The sequence below is a fragment of the Paramisgurnus dabryanus genome, chromosome 14, assembly GCF_030506205.2.
Source record: "Paramisgurnus dabryanus chromosome 14, PD_genome_1.1, whole genome shotgun sequence".
Taxonomy (NCBI): Eukaryota; Metazoa; Chordata; class Actinopteri; order Cypriniformes; family Cobitidae; genus Paramisgurnus; species Paramisgurnus dabryanus.
Genome location: NC_133350.1, coordinates 19042602 through 19062150, shown reverse-complemented (window position 1 = coordinate 19062150; position 19549 = coordinate 19042602). Strand labels below are relative to the sequence as shown.

At 38.1% G+C, this 19549-nt stretch overlaps 1 protein-coding gene across 1 annotated transcript in view; it reads left to right on the top strand.

The window, feature by feature from the left end:
• The first annotated feature begins 638 nt into the window (after positions 1-638).
• The window catches only part of cdh4 (cadherin 4, type 1, R-cadherin (retinal)), a 298802-nt gene continuing 279891 nt past the window's right edge, over positions 639-19549 (top strand). The window contains exons 1-2 of the mRNA XM_065241440.2: positions 639-990; positions 2495-2606. Coding sequence (XP_065097512.1) covers positions 925-990; positions 2495-2606 — 178 coding nt within the window. The 5' untranslated portion in view covers positions 639-924. The remainder of the gene's footprint in view (positions 991-2494; positions 2607-19549) is intronic.

Sequence of the window (19549 nt, the reverse complement as noted above, 5' to 3'; positions counted from 1 at the left end):
CATATTTTGACATGACGATCCACACACATGGCGATGTTTTCACAAGTTTCGCATTCATGCCTCTCAGGAAAAGAAGACATGAGTCACCACTGCTAAGTGCGACAGGTTACTCTAACAGAAGTCCCCTTTAGCCTACCACTTACAACCAAAACAATGCAGATGGATTTTGATGTCAGTGGTGCCTACAGCTGCCACATTTGATTTTTGTTTTAAAAGGAAACTATGGTAGTAATCTCACTTCAATAGCCTACTTTAATATTTACTATAGTACACAGTGAAAAATTATAGTATACAGTATTGTAATAATTATTGCACTTTGTTAATACTTTAAAACGTTTTTGCAATGGTTTGCATCTTGATCAAATCTGCTTTACAGCATTCTGTAATATGCTATTAACTAGTGATTTGATTAACTGTAGTACACTGTAATATACTTTAATATTTACTATGGTAATTTTTAGAATCCCTATAGCATAGGAATTTTAATACAGTCTCATATATTAAATGATGACTATACTACAGTAGGCACTTTTTTATGTGGGTTAGTGATAGATGTAAAGTCATTGCCTGTGAAGAATGTAGACTGCATATAAAATATCAGCTGCAGCCAGTTTTAGTACTACAACGCAGCAGACACGCACGATAAACAGAATAGCGTCTGGTTTCGACTATGAAGTGAACGGGTAGTGCAGCTCACTGTATGTCTTTAAGTACTGTAGTACGCTGCGGTAGGAGGAGTTGGAGCGCTTGTGACGCCGCAAGCGGAGCCGCGGTGCTGAGCTGAACAGCGCCTGTCCACCTGCAGTAGGGCGCAAGACCAACCGGGACAATATTCGCTCGCATCCTTCAGCGCTTCAAGCACATATCACAGGAATTATCGCCAACATTTGTGAATAACACACATCTGCCTCGTCCGCGTGCGTGATGGCAAAGATGAAATCAGGCTTCGCGATTGTTGTGGCGTGTGCCTTAGTTGTGGGCGCATCTTTGGTAAGACTCATTTCATTTGCAAACATTTGTAAAGCGTTAGTGCTTGAGATGTGAAACGCATTACTGCGGCGGTGTTGCAATACTACAATACACTTTAATTTGTGCGCGCGCTTTCTTTTAGAGAATATCTAGTGGCGCATTGGATGTTAAATGTCTTTTTGGGATTTAAGTAACGCTTTTATGACACTTCTGTAACTTAGAGGATAAAGCAGTCAAGTGCATGAGTTTATTTGAAACACTGGTCGTTTATCAGTAAGCTGCAGTGCTGTGGTGCCCGCTTGCAGCTGCACTTTTAACACATTGCAGTGGATGCGGCGATGCCTGTGGGATGCGAGTATACGAGCAACACATAGGCTATCTTCTCGGTCCTTACTGTAGCACAATGTGATTATTTTAATGCATGATAATTGCCTATTAACGTATGGTATATGTAGGCTATTATGCCATTGTGAATGAGACACGTGAAAGATGCAACTGCAATATGCAGCCTATAGCCTGCGAGAAAATAAATGAACAAAGTCGTATGATGAGTTACATTTGGGAATTATGAAGCACTTTGCATTTTAGAAACAATTCAAGTACAGTCACACACCCACAAGAAAATGAAGTCTGATGGGGCTGGGACGTTGAGTAAATATAAGTTTAAGAAATAAGACTCATCACACATATTGTTGTTGGATGTGGCACATATTGACATTTTGTTTGATGACTCATTCAAAATAAAAGCTGTAGCTATAGAGCTGTATTCACATGGTGGGCATAGGCAGCTGAGCTTCAGAAAGTAACCGTATCACAGCCCTCTGACTAATGTGATCTGTAGGGATGCTTTGACAGACTGTTCCTCTGTGCATATATGAAAGAGCTCATTGTGGCAGCTCTTTTGTTGTCTTGATTTTAGTAAAACTCACCACACTGAGTCTGGGTTAACCTGAATATGACCCACTGTCTAATTATGCTAAATCTCTATGGTGAGCACTCTCCATTGATGCGTACACACGCACACACTGGGTCACTATCCTAAAATAGATGCCACTGTAATGGGCACAATTTCTCTACTGATTCGCATGGCAGGTCTCCAGCACAGCCATCTTTTCTGTGCACTTCCTGTCGTCCTTATTCCCGTTTCTGCCTTGATTTATTTGAATCATCCAAAAGTCTAATTTAGCCCTTATTAAATTTTTAGAAACGCTCTTATGTGAATTTCTATGTCCATTGTAATGTAAGAATTCAGGACATTGAAATTAAATCACAGATTGGCTGCTTTTGATTACTGTAAGCGTGGTGGTTTTGCATAGTTGCATGGTTACGTAGCATCTCCTGTGGTCCACAGAGCTGTAATCCACCGGTAAAATATCTCTCTGCTCTGAGAGTTTGCCTCCATAAGGTATTTATATCGGTTTCGATAACCTTGAATAAGAACCACTACCCTGTGGTCACAAATCAATTTGCCTAACCACTTCCCCTCTCCTGTGTCTTCATAGCCAATAATGTCTGTCTTTCTCAGGGGAGTCACGGAAACGCTCAGACCATCGCTCCGTGCCGACCAGGTTTCTCCCAGAGCTTCTACACCGTGTTTGTCCCCAGGGGTGTGCTGCAAGGCCAGAACATTCACAAAGGTAAGAGCTTACAGTGCGTTGCGAGATTCATCTGTTGGGTGTTTATCTGCGTGCGTGCGTGCGTGTGTGTGTTTGTGTGTGAGGAGCTTTTGCAACAGGTTTGTGGATGATTGTAAATATTTGTCACTTTTTCATCCTCTCTTTCCTGCTGTGTGTGTAGGCTATGTAATGGTGTTGGAGATAATTATATGTTGATAATTATGTGCAATTATTCGCAAATGGAAGATAAAGGCAAGTTGTGAAAAGGTTTGCTTCAGGTTTTAAAGGAATAGTTCACCCAAAAATGAAAATTCTGTAATCATTAATCTCATGTTGTTTCAAACCTGTGTGTAACGATTAATCGCGATTAATCTATAGCAGAATAAAAGTTTTTGTTTACATCATATATGTGTGTGAACTGTGTATAATAATTATGTATATATAAATATGCACACATGCATGTATAACTTTAGGAAAATATATATATGTAAATATTAAGTATTTATTTATAATATAATATAAATTATACATAAATATACAAATGTATATACACATGTAAACATTTCTGAAATAGATACATGCATGTGTGTGTATTTATTTATACAATGTTATTATACACAGTTCACACACATTTATGATGTAAACAAAAACTTTTATTCTGCTAGATTAATCGCGATTAATTGTTATGCATCCCTACCTGTGTGAGTTTTTTTTTCATTATGTTCAACACAAAAGACAAAGATACTTTGATAAGCACACAGTCGACGGAACACATTGACTTCCATAGTAGAAAAAAAAAACGGAAAAAAAAAAAATTATGGAAGTCAATCGGTACCATCAACTGTGCCATCATTTATTAGTATATCTTCTTTTGTGTTCAACAGAATAAAGAAACTCATACAGGTTTAGAACAACATGAGGGTAAATGATGGCATAATTTATATTTTTGAGTGAATTATCGCTTTAATTCAAACATTATGAATTCTTTTAAACGTATTGTCATGCCGTCACCGCATACAATATGATTGCTCAAAAAGTGTTAACGCCGTTAATGCTTACACAACCAGTTTCAGCCGGCTACCTGCAAAAGCATAGTGGATGCAAAATAAGCACCGTGCAGAATAACAAGCACATATGAAACTATTAGAAAGGAGGAGATGAGTCGCAGATATGCCGACGTTTCGAATGTTGACAGAACACACATGACCTGTAATGCAATTAGAACTTATATAAAACACATAATTCTTTGCGAATGCAATTTTCAAGCTCTCCGAAGCACCAGGTGACAAATTTAAAAGAAATATATCCACGCCGGGCTGAAAACAATGCTTGTGAAAAGCTTCCTGTCTTCTAGGTGGGTTTAATAAGCGTGTGCACGTTCCAAACCATTGCACAGAGAGCTACAGTTGGCACACGGATCTGTTAATAAAACACCCGAAGCCGGCGTTTCATACGTATTTTCCATATGCATATTATTCAGCTGTAGTTTTGTTATGGGGAAATTCTTGACTGGATTATTAAAAACATACGCAAATATGTAAAAAAAGCCCATAAACTAAATTTAATGGAAAGTTCAGTGGCACGACTGGCCACTGGAGGTTTATTTAAATCTTCTGTTTGACTACCGCTGAGTTTTTGCCTTTTTGAAAAAGCTTTAAGGTTTTTATTTAAAGCTCCGCTTTGTCCTGCATGTAATACAGTTTCTCTATTCTTTCCCACTTCTTTTCAGACAAGATTTTTCTTCTGACGCTTTTCATTGCTATTGTGCATGCGTGCGTTACGCAGGGATATGCTTTATCTGTGGAATTTGTTTTGCTGTTATGGTGGAAGAAAAAATTGGACTTGCAGAAACAAATCATAGAAGAAAATGGCACATTGATTTGATCAATTACCTGTTTTTGCAGCACATACAAACTTTGATTGAGTATAGCTGTTTTCTGTGTAATCAATGGTTTTATTCACACATGAATGCAGTTATTTTGAGGTCTGTGAATGCAGCTCTGTGGCTTTGTGTACGTCTCGGTGGTAGTTAGAAGTTTCCCACTGATCTAGCATTCTTGTCAAATATCACTTCACAATAATTACAGAAATTGTTTATAGATTAGACATAAATCACGACTGATTTGAAAAAAAAAAACGGTTGTATTTTTTAAATGACTCAAAGCCAAGCTTTTAATAGTTGGCTCCAACCCGTGGACGAGGTGCATTGTGAGGCACTGACATGACAGATGTGTTGTTACACAGAAAGTCAGCACAGTATGCATTTGCGTGCATGCCCAAATGCTCACGCATGAGTCAATCATTTTGTTTACTTGAGGATTTAGATATAAGCGTTTTGCTCAGATTGACTCCCGAGCCTGTACCCACAATATCCAATACTACCCAGCCAGCCACCTTTGCTTCAATATCCAATAGTGCACTCTTCATTTTAAAAACATGCTTACACCAGCACAACTTGGGTGTATATCGCTATGTTGCAGTATAAGCCCTTATGGTGAGTGATTAATGTACAGTCAGGAGCCTGGAGGAAGGGTGATGTGTTCCAAAGAACCGTAGTAATCGGGGAGTGGGGTCGCTTCTCAGGGATGTTAATGATAACAGCCTTCTGTAACCCAAAACCGTCATCGGGGAGAGTAATGGGCGGGCTGGTGCACTCGGTCGCTACAGTCAAGTTGAGAAAGTCTAGTGTAAATTTAACCGACATCCCATAATTGTAAACACTGGCCTCAAGAATGTTAATAATACCGGTTTGGATGGGAAGCTTCGAATTCTCCGGAGTGCATAGCTTGGTGAGATTTTTACTCACCGAGCGAAATTGAGAGTTTTAGGTTCCGCTTGAGTTGTCTCCATAACTATTTAATATGGCTGTGGTGCATCGGGGTGAAAGTGAGTGATTCATCTCATTTCTCTAGGTACTGCTTAAGCATTGGTCTCTAAAGCTTGGCCATCCGGACTGAATTAGATATAACTACACTTTCATGGTCAGGAGATCTGCCAGTGGTCTCACGGTCATTTGCGATAAAGTTTGCTGATTTGATGTAATTGCATGAGTGGATTGTTGTGGTTGTTTTCTGTTTGTGCACAGATGTGCTTTTGAGGCTTTGAATTATAGCAAAGTTTGGATATGACGACAGTCATTTATGCCCATCATCTTTTTACGCTCACGACCGCTTTTATTGTAAGTCTATGAATAACGAGCCTATTAAAAACATGGCCCTCCAAAGGAGTCGATTAAAGTAGTAATATTTCAGCTATCCAACATTTTTAATATCTTTACACAGTAAAAACAGACAACGTGAGTCCCTTCGGGCACTGTGCCTCGCTAGGCTTGATTCATCTTTACTCAAAATGTATGAAGATTTATCATTTATACTGACAAAATATAAATGCCCGGGTTGTCGCACATTCAGTTGGCTCAAGAGAATATGAAAGACGCCCACATACCCGCAGCTAATACTGTAGGTATGGTAAACATTTGTGTTTTATGTGATTGAATTTCAGATCCTGAATGTTAAGATTCGAATTGGATGAAACGCAGAGTGATGATGTTGTCGAGGTGATTTTGCTTGGGGGGAAATTATATTTTATTGGTGTTTTTGTGTTTTATTGAATCGCGTCATGTCTTCGGGCGTTTATGCAAATGTTTATAGGTATATAAGCTCATACATAAATGCTGTGTGTCTTGCTGTGTCGACATGTGCATGTGACCCTGCCTGTGAAAACCCAGATAAAGTCATAAAGTTTGTGATTCACCATTTACTGTTTTATACATAAACCATCCAACTTTATGTCAAAAACATTATGTGAAAATATAACCTGGATATCTTTAATATTGACTGAGTAAGACCATGTGAAAATTTTAAATTAAAGTAAAATCAATTATTGAAATAAACCTTTGATACTCCTAATCTCAAAATTAAATGATTTAGCCTGGATTTCTCAGACACCAGGGTCACATGTGTATTTATACTGTATGAGAAGTATGCTAACGTACAAATATGTTTAGCGAGGTTCAAAAGACTTAAAGGAGCATTTCACCCGTGGAAACATTCATCTTTATTAAAAGTGGATCATATTTGTAGTCCCCCTCTACAAAGATATACTACTTCCTTCTTTCAATAATGCAAAATGATGATTTTTACATCATTGAAAGAAGGAAGTGCAACACTGAAATCCATATTTCTCCTGTCTCAGGGGAAACGGAGGGAATGATGCATGGCCATTCAAAAACATGACTAGGTTCCCTTTCAGTCGGTCACGACGTGACGTCTCCGTTCCCTTCCTTCAGGGAACGAGGGTTACATACGTAACCGAGACGTTTCTAACTGTACAAAGCTTAATGCAAATGGGTGAAGTGTCCCTTTAATTGACAGTGAAAAATGTTAAATAAATATTTGGTGTCTCCCGAGTGCATATGTGAAGTTTCAGCTCAAAATACCATATAGATGATATTTATACCATGTTAAAATTCCCACTTGTAGGTGCGAGCAAAAATTTGCCGTTTTGGGTGTGTCCTTTTAAATTCAAATGAGCTGATCTCTGCACTAAATGGCAGTGTCGTGGTTGGATAGTGCAGATTAAGGGGCGGTATTATCCCCTTCTTACATCACAAGAAGAGCCAAATTTCAATGACCTATTTTTTCACATGCTTGCAGTGAATGGTTTACCAAAACTTAGTTACAGGGTTGATCTTTTTCACATTTTCTAGGTTGATAGAAGCACTGGGGATCCAATTATAGCACTTAAACATGGAAAAAGCCAGATTTTCATGATATGTCCCCTTTAAAATGTAATTTAATCTGAAAAATTTGCAAATAAGAAAAGTTGACGTAAAATCAAAACATTTTAGGTCACTTTTCAAATAAGCAAATTTGCGACAGTCACCTTGCTAGTTTGGATTTTATTCCTTCTATCGAAGCAGAACATGACGCTGGGATAACATGAATCATCAGATATTGCACAAGCTTGTAGTTCATGACAGCTCGAGCGCAGGCTGTCATTACAGCCAAAGATAGACGTACCAGACACTACGCAACTTTTCACTCAAAATGCTATAATGTGACTGGAAAAATGTTTGAAATGAAAAAGCAAATAGCAAAATTTCACAAATGGACTTTTGAACCCCCATTATATGCATTTACATAAATAAACCAGGATATGTGATAGAAAACAGTATGAAAGCATGTTGTCAGTGAAGAGCATTTAAACGTTGGCCCTTTTCAGAGCAGAAACCCAGCTGGGAAAAATATCCCATGAAAACGGATATTCCGCTGATTGCACATTGTAGTGTGAACCATCATCTTGGACTAAGAGCAGGATCAGGCACTTTGAAGTCAAAGACGGCGTTGGAGAAAGAGGAATGACAGGTAGACGCTCACACACTGCAGAACAATCTAATGCAGTTACCTCTGAATGCCGCACTGAATGGAGGCTGTCGAAACGCGTGAGCCGTGAACTTCAGCGCATAACCCTTTTAATATCCGATGCTGTGCTGGTGGGAACTGGAAGTCATTCGAGTTGGCCGCCGGTTCAAAGGCAACCATTTGTCATCTTAATTACTAGTGCTTATGCAAAGTCATTTGACTTCTCTGACAGATTTGTGCCTGCTTGCATTTCCTAGATATTCCGAGCGCTCTATTCTATCATCGATAAAGTCCTCACTTCTGGTATTTTTTAACTTCACAAAATATGCCCATTCCACAAGGACGACCATTAAATCACAACAGCACCAGCGTCTTACAGCAGTTTTATGAAAAAGCTAGGACTCCACCTGTGAGATGGAGACGCTCAGCGCATGGACTCCCGAGTTCTCCCTCTGCGCTCCAGTCGTGTCTTGAAGTTTACCTCATTATCCAGCAAACACATTGCTCTCCATACTTTATACTGTGCTGTGGAGCCTCTCATGGATACAGACATTCACAGACTCTCATTAGGATGGTACTGCACGAGCCCTTTGTGTGTCCTCACAGTCACAAACAGAACAGGGTTAAAAGTTTATTATAAAACAGATTCGAGCTCTGAATTTAGATTGGATTAGCCAATTTTGAAGTTGTGGGCAAATAAATGATGTGCTACCATATAAGCACATATGTGACTACACAACATTTGGACCCCATATTAATACTCAAGGCTAGGCATGGGCCGGTATAAGATTCTGGCGGTATGATAACCTTTAGCAAAAATACCACGGTTTCACGGTGTTACGGTTTTGCCATTGCAACACTAAAATGTGTTATTTTTTAAATGCCAGGTAAAAATAAAGCCTTTAAATTATAATATGCTTTCAAAAAATATATAATATTTTTGTAATGTATATTAAATGTAAACATCAAATCAATCACATGACTTAATGATTTAATGAATTTTGTATAAACACAGCTCATACCTTGGAGACGGTATCACAGAATATTTCAGTGGTTTTGAAACCTTGACTGTTTAAAACCTCGGTATACCTTGAAGCCGGTAATCGGCCCATGCCTACTCAAGGCTATATAGAATAAGACTTCTTTGTGTGTCCTTTTCATTTCACACTAACATTATTAATTTTATATTGTGATCCATAGTTATTTAACTGTTTAAATGTAGCTGAAAACCCTGTCATGTGACAACTTACCCCATATAATGTGACAACATGCCCCATTGTTAGGTCAGTGTGTGTTTGGTAAACTGTATTGGCAGAAACTGTGAGCATGTTCAATAACTAGAGCTGTCGTGTTGTCTATTTAAAGGGAAACTCAACTTTTTTTTGAAAATATGCTCATTTTCCAGCTCCCCTAGGGTTAAACATTTGATTTTTACCATTTTGGAATCCATTCAGCCGATCTCTGTGTCTGGCGGGTACCACTTTTAGCATAGCTTAGCATAATCCATTGAATCTGATTAGACCATTAGCATCGCACTCAAAAATAACCAAAGAGTTCGAAATTTTTCCTATTTCTTGTGTAGGTACATCGTGTACTAAGATGGATGGAAAATTTAAAGTTTGGGATTTTCTAGGCAGATATGGTTAGGACTATACTCTCATTCTGGGGTAATAATCAAGGACTTTGCCGCTGTAACATGGCTGGAGGAGGCACAATGATATGACGCAGTGCCCGAAAATAGTCCCCTGTTATCCGTCGTTCTTAGTACACGATGTAACTACAGAAGAGTCAAGTTTTAAATAGGAAAAATATCGGAACTCTTTGGTTATTTTTGAGCATGATGCCAATGGTCTAATCAGATTCAATGGATTATGCTAAGCTATGCTAAAAGTAGTACCGCCAGACCCAGATGGATTCCAAAATGGTAAAAATCTAGGAGAGCTGGAAAATGAGCCTATTTTCAAAAAAAGTGGAGTGTCTCTTTAAAAATACTGTCCCACTTGATGGAAGATTTGTTACTACTGTTATTAATAAATAAAGTTCATGGGAATTCTATTTGCAATGCTTTAATACATCTCATACAAAACATTTTTATTTCTTCCTGTTTTCTGCTGTACTTCTTTGGTTATTTATTGTAAAATAGCAGCTTACTGAAGCTTACATCTTTTGAATTCTCAATAAGCAGCTTAGTGATTTGCACATAAACTGCAATTGACATTCCTATTTATCTATTCTGTATCGCTCTAGGATGTTAAATGCTTTACATGCCTGAAGAAAACAAGATCTGGGCTTTCTCTCAGTTGTAAAAGTAATATTCGGTGCATTGTATGACGCTATTCGCCTGATTTATTTTTCCATCACATTTCCATCTAGTTTTTTGCACACAGTAAATAGTGAGTGTGGTTTATCATTCTGTAGTAAAAGTATACTTGTGAAAATAAAAATATCACTCATAATGTGTAATAACAGACAAAAACCACAACACAAGCCATAAAAGTTTAAATGTCAACTATCCCGTTAAAGAGAAACCCCCAAAATATTGGTTTGTGTAGATCAACCCTTATATCTTTATTTCCCTCCCCATTCTCTCTCTCTCTCTCTCTCTCTCTCTCTCTCCCTCTCTCTCTCTCTCTCCCCCCTGTCTTATTGTCTCTTTCCACCATTCACCTAGCAGTTCTTAATTAAGTTTTTTTTTTTTTATGAAACCATGGCTCTATGTCTGTTTGAATATAAATCAAATTGGATTTTCTTCTTAAAGCAAGACTTTTCACTGCTGGCTGTGTGTATACTATTAGCCAGCCCTGGTACAGCAAAGCACTTCTCATTTGCATTGGCTCCGTCATTAAGAGTTACATTCAACCAAACACATTGAGGTGTGGATGCTTTGGTTCTTTAAGGTCATTAACCTCCGTTTCGATGCTGAAAATGGGTTCTGTTTCTGTGGGAAGGCCTTGAGCACACCGGCTCTGAAAAGAGAAACATTGTCGGCTAATTCATTCTGATTTCCATTATTTTTAGTTGAATACTTCATTTTGATAAAGTTTTCTATTCATTATATAACACTGTGAATCGCTGAGGTAGACAAGGACATGCAGATTCAAAAGCGAAAAAATTGTCACATGGATATGTACTCACCGGCCAGCTTGGCATACTGTATATAATTTATACCTAATATGTCATATAATTAACCCTTGTGCATTATTCCAATTCACTACCCTTTCGTGTTGTAAGTGGCCAAAAATGGTCACTAAATTAAACGGCTGTGAAAATTTATCAGATGAAAAGTCTTTTCAATTTTTTTCGCATCGCATAAATCTGTAAATCAACCTTAGTTCTGATCAAACTACCAAATGTTTACAAAAAATTTCATGATTTTAACTCTTAAATTGCCAAGTTCATAAGTGATGTCACTGATTTGAGGGGGAAAAAAACACAAAATGACTGATTTTCAATATAAAAAGTGATTGTGGACTGGATTTTTTTCACCTTGGGCATGCATGTTTTTTTTTGCACAGGCCTACTAAAGGGTTAATGGTGCCACATGGAGATAAACGGTAAAGATGACAAATTTGACCTCTTTGCAAAAGGAAAAATCACCAACAATCATGGCTTTGCAATCAAAAAATGTCGTTATAATGGAAGTCAATGGGGCAAAAATGTCCACAAACCATAAATGAGGGAGAAAAAAATTATCTGATGCTGCACAAAAACATAAAAAGCATCAAAGCCAATGTTTTTACTAATCTTTTAAAAGGTAAAAGAAAATCCAGTCCACAATCACGTTTTATATTGAAAATCTGTCGTTTTGTGTGTGTTTTTTCCCCCAAATCAGTGACACCACTTATAAGCTTGGCAATTAAAGAGTTAAAATCATGGAATTTTTGTAAACATTTGGTTGTTTTAATCAGTACTAAGATTGATTAACAGATTTATGCAAAAAAATTGAAAACAAAAAATTAATCTGATAAATTTCTACAGCAATTTAATTAAGTTGCCATGTTTGGCCACCAACAACACGAAAGGGTAGTAAATTTGCCCACGGTATATTGTTGAGTTTTTTTTTAATTTCAAAGCATTTTCTTAAAATATGTGTAAATATAAGATTGATTTGTCATCAAAAATCATTCCATTTGCTGAAACACAGAAAACGTTGGGGCCAAATTAAGACAAAAAAAAGCCCAAAATGGCACCAACAACACATAAGGGTTAAATAGTGTATAGTGCAAATCCTGTCATTGTCACCCATTTCCAAGTAATTAAACACAAAAGACATTTCGTCACACACAGCATTGGTTTTGAGCTGTTTTTTTGCTGATCTTGATATAATTGGCTATGATCATCATCAGCTTTTCATGGTAGGAACAGTGTCCGATAGCCGATGTCCAATAGTGGGAAAAATGTGCTTTTGTCTGCCAATACTACACAGTACATTGATGCATCCCTATTAAAAATGGTAATCGAAAACAAACAAATGTCTGTGGTTACACACGTATGCCTGGTCTCATTGGACTATCGTAATGTTCCATGACGCTGACCTGCCTGTATTCTTAATTTCCTACCGTGCCCTTAGGTTCTGTTTTAATTACTTCTTCCATTGACACGGCGAGTTTATTTTAAGGACCAAATACTAAAACGCCCCGAGGAAAGCAAACATGATTCAGCCTACAGAGTCTTGTGATTTGGCAGCAAACTTAGCAGTTTATATTAAAAAGAAATAGTACAGAGAGGAGGTAGCGATTTCTCCCGGTGTGTGAAGATCTGGGAGTGGCTGGGGGGGATGAAGAAGAAAACGGAAGTGAGGGATGTTAATTATATTCAAAACATGCAGTTTTAGTTTATCCTCATCTGCTCCCTCTTTCTTTCGGAGACTTGCAGACAGCAATACTTCAAGTCCTGAGGCTGTCTTAAAGAGATTCTGTTGAGAACAAGCTGTGGTCAGGGACCGTCGGACATGAATTTAGTCTGTTTATTTATATGAATGCAGGGTTCCTGAGGTGAGGAAAATACAACCAGATGAACAGAAAAGCAGTGGGTGTTGCTGAGGGTATTTGGCATGCGTCTTATGAATTTAAATCACGTAAAGGGTCTCTTTGCAGATCTAACGGTTTGGGTTTCTTCGGGGTTGCTTACAGTGTTTGCTGCATTTCGGAATAGATTGCCAATGACCAGAGAATTCAGAAGCATCCCTCTATTCAGCGAGTGATTATCTTAAATGGTGAAATTAAAGGATTACAAACTGGCTCAGTAATCCAGCTGTCAATCCATAGACTTTTTAAGGAGGAGGAGAAAGAGAGGGAGAGTACCAGAGATGTTTTGAGGAGAGGATTAAATAACGGCCACTGCTAGCGTTGTTTGTTTGCACATGCCGTTATGTTAGTCTCCGATTTACTAAATTAAAGTGTGGGTAACTTATTTTTTTACATTAATGCATTTAGCTGCCGCTTTTATCCAAAGTGGCTTACAGCGCATTCAAGGACTGTGTTCCCTTGAAATCGAACCCGTGATGCACTGTTAATGCAACACTTTAACAGCATGTAACTGCACAAACACATACAAATTAGTGCTGTGCATGGAGTAAATCACATTCTCACAGATCCGTTCCGAAGATGCTGCAGGCTACTAATATGAACAACTTTACTGCTACAGCTGTGTTGTGAATTTGCCACAGCGATTCTTGCTTCCTTTATTTGCTATGAAACCTTGTTTAATGGTAAATAATACTGTCTTGTTTACTGCTTTTCGATGCACTTTTGGGGACCGTGAAATACCTTTTCAGGCCAGTTAATAAATCTGTCTGTAATGAGAATGCTTACAATAGAAATATCATACAGTAGACGAAACATAAATCCAACGTATTTGATTATTGATTCAATTCAAGCCATTGTTTACACTTCTCGAGCCAGACATTGTGTCATTGCTTTTCCTTTTTGAGACTCGACTTCATACCGCGTTTGTCTTTTCATTGATTTTTTGGTTATTAAACCATTTATATTGTGCACAATGGGAAGGTCTCTCTTGTATATTAGGAATATCATCACAAACTGGCAGACTTTCTTAAATCCTGAAGCTGCTTTGGGAACTCGAAGAAGCCGAAGAAAAATCAATAGAAATTTCCACTCGGCTGCAAGTTCATCATGGTCACCCAGTTATAACATCGATCGCATCTTCAAAAGAACCTTTGTAGTTTTGTTTATATGTTGATACATACGTCTTTTCAAATATTAACTCGAAAGTAAAACGTTGAAGGACAGGGAGATTATGATGGTAGGTGAGGAGGCTGTGATGCAAAAAGTTGAGAATTCAAGGTCTGTGTGTAGCTAAACTCAAAAAGCTTCCCGGAGTCCCTCGGACGTGGCCCGGTGAATGCAAATAAGATTATCAAAAATATCTACTGAATTTAAATTGTCAAGCGAAGCCTTTGTATAAATTTTCCACAGGCCCACAACAAGCTTTTCACAATCACCCAACTGTTGTGGTTGGTAACCGAAAGACATTCGGCAACTCGTAGGTTCAGCACTTTTGCGCTGATAAAGAGCTTGGCCATTTGTGGGAAAAAATTATGTTCGCAAAGGGACTATTCAAATTTTGTCCCACACATTTTGAATTCTGCATGCGTGTACGAAATTCATTATCATCAAATGCAGCAGTTTCATATTAAAAGAGTAAACATACCTGGCTGATATTCATTTATTGGTTTATTTATATATTCAAATCATGAATGCTGTTTACAACAGATAATTTGGAGGTGAGGTATGAGACCTGCATGTGAAGGAAAAGTTCATAATGTTATGTTTGGCCATTGTGCTGGATGTGATAATTCTCGAACGAGCACAAACAAACCCATTTCTGCTCCCTCAGTCACAGCTGCACTTGTATTTGTATAGTCTGGATTTTAAATAACCTCGTAACATTTGGTTTGCCTGATATGCATGAATGTGCACTTCAAATGCAATTTTACATTTTTAAACTGGTGCTGGCAGTAATTCATCAAAACCCCCTCTTATAAAATGCCAACTCTTCGGTATAATATGTTAAGTAAGCTGAATATACTGAGATAGTTAAGTACTGGGCCCTCGTAGGAAGTGACTGAAAAAAGTGTGAGACATACTGTGGTGCTGAATAGATTTAATTTATGAAATGAATCAGCTTTTTTTCCACATTAAAGGTGCGGTAAATGAATGACTGAATGTTTCTAAGGCCACCTGGTAAACCTTGAGTCAGGGTGCTAGGATTGGTAATGTTCTCGGTCATTGTAAGTTTTAAGGCTGCAGGTACATTCGACAGTGGAAGTGACATTGGTGCCGTAAAGTCTAATTATCGCTGTGGCCATGTAGTGCAAGATTCTTGTTATGGCAGCAATGTGGTGAAATTAAAATGGCTTGAATTCACTTTCTGAATAGCCAAACATCCACATTGAATTCTCTGCACTTAGCTTCTGGAATAAAATTATTACATGCAGACCCTTACAAAAATTAACCATTGGTTTTACTGCAATTACAACAACAACAAAAATCATGGTTATACACTAGTTAAACCATGATTACTGCACTGTCTGAAAAAATGGCCAAAAATGGTCTATGACAAGCTGTCACTGGGACAGTACCATTTAAAAAGGTTCTTATATGTACCATTTAGGTACTGATATCTATACATTTGGTACCAAAGAGTACCTCTGAGGTACTAATATTTTTTTGCTTACAAAAAGCATGGTTAATCTTTTTTAAGGGCAAGTACATTTTCAAAAATAAAGGTTTGAAAGCTTTCACTTGGACAGTAACCTTTCACAAATTTCCCCACCAGCGTTTTTTTTAATTGCCAGTCAGCCCCAGATTTTATATGATTTTCACAAAAGTTTAATGCCTTCCAGAAAATGTTTTTCTTTAAATAAATAAACCTACAATATATCAAATGAAAGAACAGATGATCTGCTTTCAAAAAAAGTTTCATCTACTTTTATTTGTTCTCTTTATATCACCTCTCAAATATGGGTACCGTATTTTCCGGACTATAAGTCAACCCGGAGAATAAGTCATATCAGTCAAAAATTCTTTTTTTTTTAAGAGGAAAAAACATATATAAGTCACACTGGACTATATGTTGCGTTTATTTAGAAAATGATTTCACAAAATCCAAGCGGAAGAACATACATTTAATCTGGAAAGGCAAGTTTTAAACAATAGCACAGAACAGCAGGCTGATTAGGTGTCCGTACATGATAAAGTAACATAAACAGTTATTTACACGATACACAATAGCATTCAGAACATACCTGAGAGGCTGAATAGGCTAAATTAACACGACCATATAAGCCAAATCAAGTTCAAAAAGGTCCCAAAGTCATTCCGCATCACTGAATCCATTGAATTACATAAGTACAGGAGCAGCACAGAGCAGACTCTCGCGCCTGTAGATGTTAATGGTTTCTCTTGGTTCATATGAAATATTTTTTATGTATAAGTCGCACCTGACTAGAGGTACCAGGACCTGCCAAACTATGAAAAAAGTGTGACCTATAGTCTGGAAAATACGGTAGGTTTCTTCAAAAATACAAAAATTTGAGCAAAAAGCTGAGACAATTACGCTTTGGTGAAGGACCACCACCTGGTCGATAATAGCGGACATATGGATTGCCGGAAAAACTTGTCATTGGCAGGGAAGCGTTTTCTCTTAATTGACGAGTTTACTAATCAATAATGGGAAAAGTGTTATGGCGCTTTTCCATTGCATAGTACTCCACGGTTTGGTTTGGTTTGGTTTAGTTTGGGTCGGGTCAGCTTACTTTTGGGAGCTTTTCCACTGGGTGCAGTACGTAGTACCCAATACTTTTTTTTCGCACCACCTCGGTTTGGGTTCCAAGCAACCCGAGCTGATACCAAACGTGATGCGAAAACACTGTAGGTCACCGATTGGTCTGAGAGAATCGTCACTACAGCGTCATCGCTATAATGTAGATTAGCTTTACCTGTGCTAGCTTGCGCCATCTGTGCTGTGCTATAAGTTCCCAAACTCCCTTTTAGGGACGATAAAACATCCACAAGTTGAGAATCAGGGACACCATAACAGTTTTTCCAGACTTTTTTCGCGATGAGCACGTCAGCATTATAAATGCTTAAATGCAAGTTGAATGAGGCTCAGCGGAGCGCCATCGACTGACGCCACAGGTGTTTGAACAGAAACTGTCATGTCAGACAGAGGTAGTGATAAATGCGATGTATAAACATCTATTTTTGGTGACCAATTTAAATTTTGTGGCAGACTGAGAAATAAATAAATGTATGGGAATGTACAACGAACTCTCACTTGTATGATGTCGCAGCAGTAGGCAGCGTAAATATAACGAAACGCCTATAATCCCTCCCACTCCGAAGTGATACTAACTCGATGGAAAAGCTAATTACGCCAAAGTGAGGTGAGCTGACCCGACTCAAACTAAACTAAACCGTGGGGTACTATCCAATGGAAAAGCGCCATTAAAAAGGTCCTAATAATTACCATTAAGGTACTGATATCTATACATTTGGTATAGATATCAGTACCTCTGAGGTACTAATAGGACTTCTTTTTTGACCAATTTTTCTGACAGTGTGTAGTAAAACCATAGTTTTGGCAATGCTAATCAATACACCAATTTTACATTGTCGTACATTGTCAAAAAATAAAGGTACAAAAGCTAGGGCAGTAACCTTTAAAAAAATTCTAGTATGGAGCATAGGTACAGGTATGTATGTAATTTGTACCAATATGTACCTTTAACCTCCTAAGACCCGAGCTTTGGTTTGTCTTTTTTAGATTTCTTCCAGGTATGTTGGGGTTAGGAAGAACCAATAAATATACACTCTAAAAAATGCTGGGTTGTTTTTAACCCAGGGCTAGGTCACTATTGGACAGAACACACTGCCGGGTTAAAATGACCCAACTGCTGGGTTGTTTTAACCCAATTGCTGGGTTATTGTCAATCATCCATGTTGAAACAACCCAGCAGTTGGGTCATTTTAACCCGGCAGTGTGTTCTGTCCAATAGTGACCAAGCCCTGGGTTAAAAACAACCCAGCATTTTTTAGAGTGTAAAAACCAAATATTTTTCTTTGAACATGAAGCGGTATATTTGGCCATGTTTGTGTACAACAGGTTCCAGTTACACAGAATTACATATTATGGTGCAAACAACAAAAAATGTTCATCCAGGTTAAGGTAATATGCACCCATTCGTTACAAAGGTGTACTTTATGAAAGTGTATTGCCCCTGTGACCACATTTGTATCTTCTTTCCTGAGAATAGCTTGTTCAATCATAAGAGGAGGTGTGAGTGCGCAGTACAGAATCGACATTATACTGCTAAATATTTTAAGTGTTTTATAGGTCTGCCACCAGAAACATTTAATGGGTCATTAAATAATACAGCTGTACAATTTGAATCCAGCAGACCACAGATGGCGTTGCTGCTTGTTTAGTATTTTGTTTATATCATTAATAATAAGAATTTGCGATTTTGTGAATGAAATTGTCAACGTTAGGAAGTCCACCTGTTAGGTAAAAAGCTCCTTTAAGCGCTGTGTTGCTTATATAGGCGTGTACACAACACACATGGATCCACAGATGTTCAGGCATGTGTGTGTATACACTACAGTACAGTTATACAAAGGCACACACAGCTCCTGTGAATGTGTGCGGTTAAACTCGCTCCTGCATCATTCTGTGATCTCAAGAGAAATGCATATCACAGCTGTAGCAGTGGGAAGCATGTATATTCTCTCCAAACATTAGTTTTGGGAAATACCTGGATTTTCTCGGCCACCACCTACAGAGACACAGAATGGAAGGTCCAATTTACTGCTTTGAAGTTGCAGTGCCAGAAACTACACAAACGCACTGTCACTGGATCCATGCTTACGTCTGGAAGTGTGAGAACATTGAAGAAAATGCCATGGCTGGTAAATCAAACAGATGAAAAGTCTGGGAGTTACTTAGTGGTTTCGTGGCCCCTGGCCTTTGGAACCGGTTTTGCATTTTCTATTCTCTCGCCATCGCTCTTTGTATACAGTATATCTGTGTATGTGTTTTTTGACATCAGATCACACAGTTGCCCCCAGCGCCATACTTTTAAAACTCCCTTAGCAGCAATGCAACATGCTTAACTATGCGCAGACATGGATGTTGACTCAAGAATCACGAGCACATCACCTATTTAAAGAGCACTATGGAGTCTGTGCCCCGGGGATTACGCAGCTGTCTCATGTCTTTGTGAAAGAATAATTGTTTTTTCTCTAATTACGAACGTGAGATGTGGCTGCTGGTGTGGTTATCTGCAGCTGCCATCCCTTCATTCTTGTTGGCACCTTTCTTGCTGAAAATATGATTTTCTGCCATCTGGATTTGGAGGTTTATGCTGATGAAACCAAGTTGCTCAAGTGGAATTGAAAACGCTTGTTGTAAACTTCTCAGTAAGTCAAATGGAAAAGAGTAGTTGCTTTTTGGTAAGTGATTTGTAAGAAACCTATGGGGATAAATAAAATCACTAATCAGTTGTAAAGAAACCTGCATCACATTAAGATTCCACCTGCTGTTTAGTTTAACCAGATCATAAATGCATTAAAATAGATT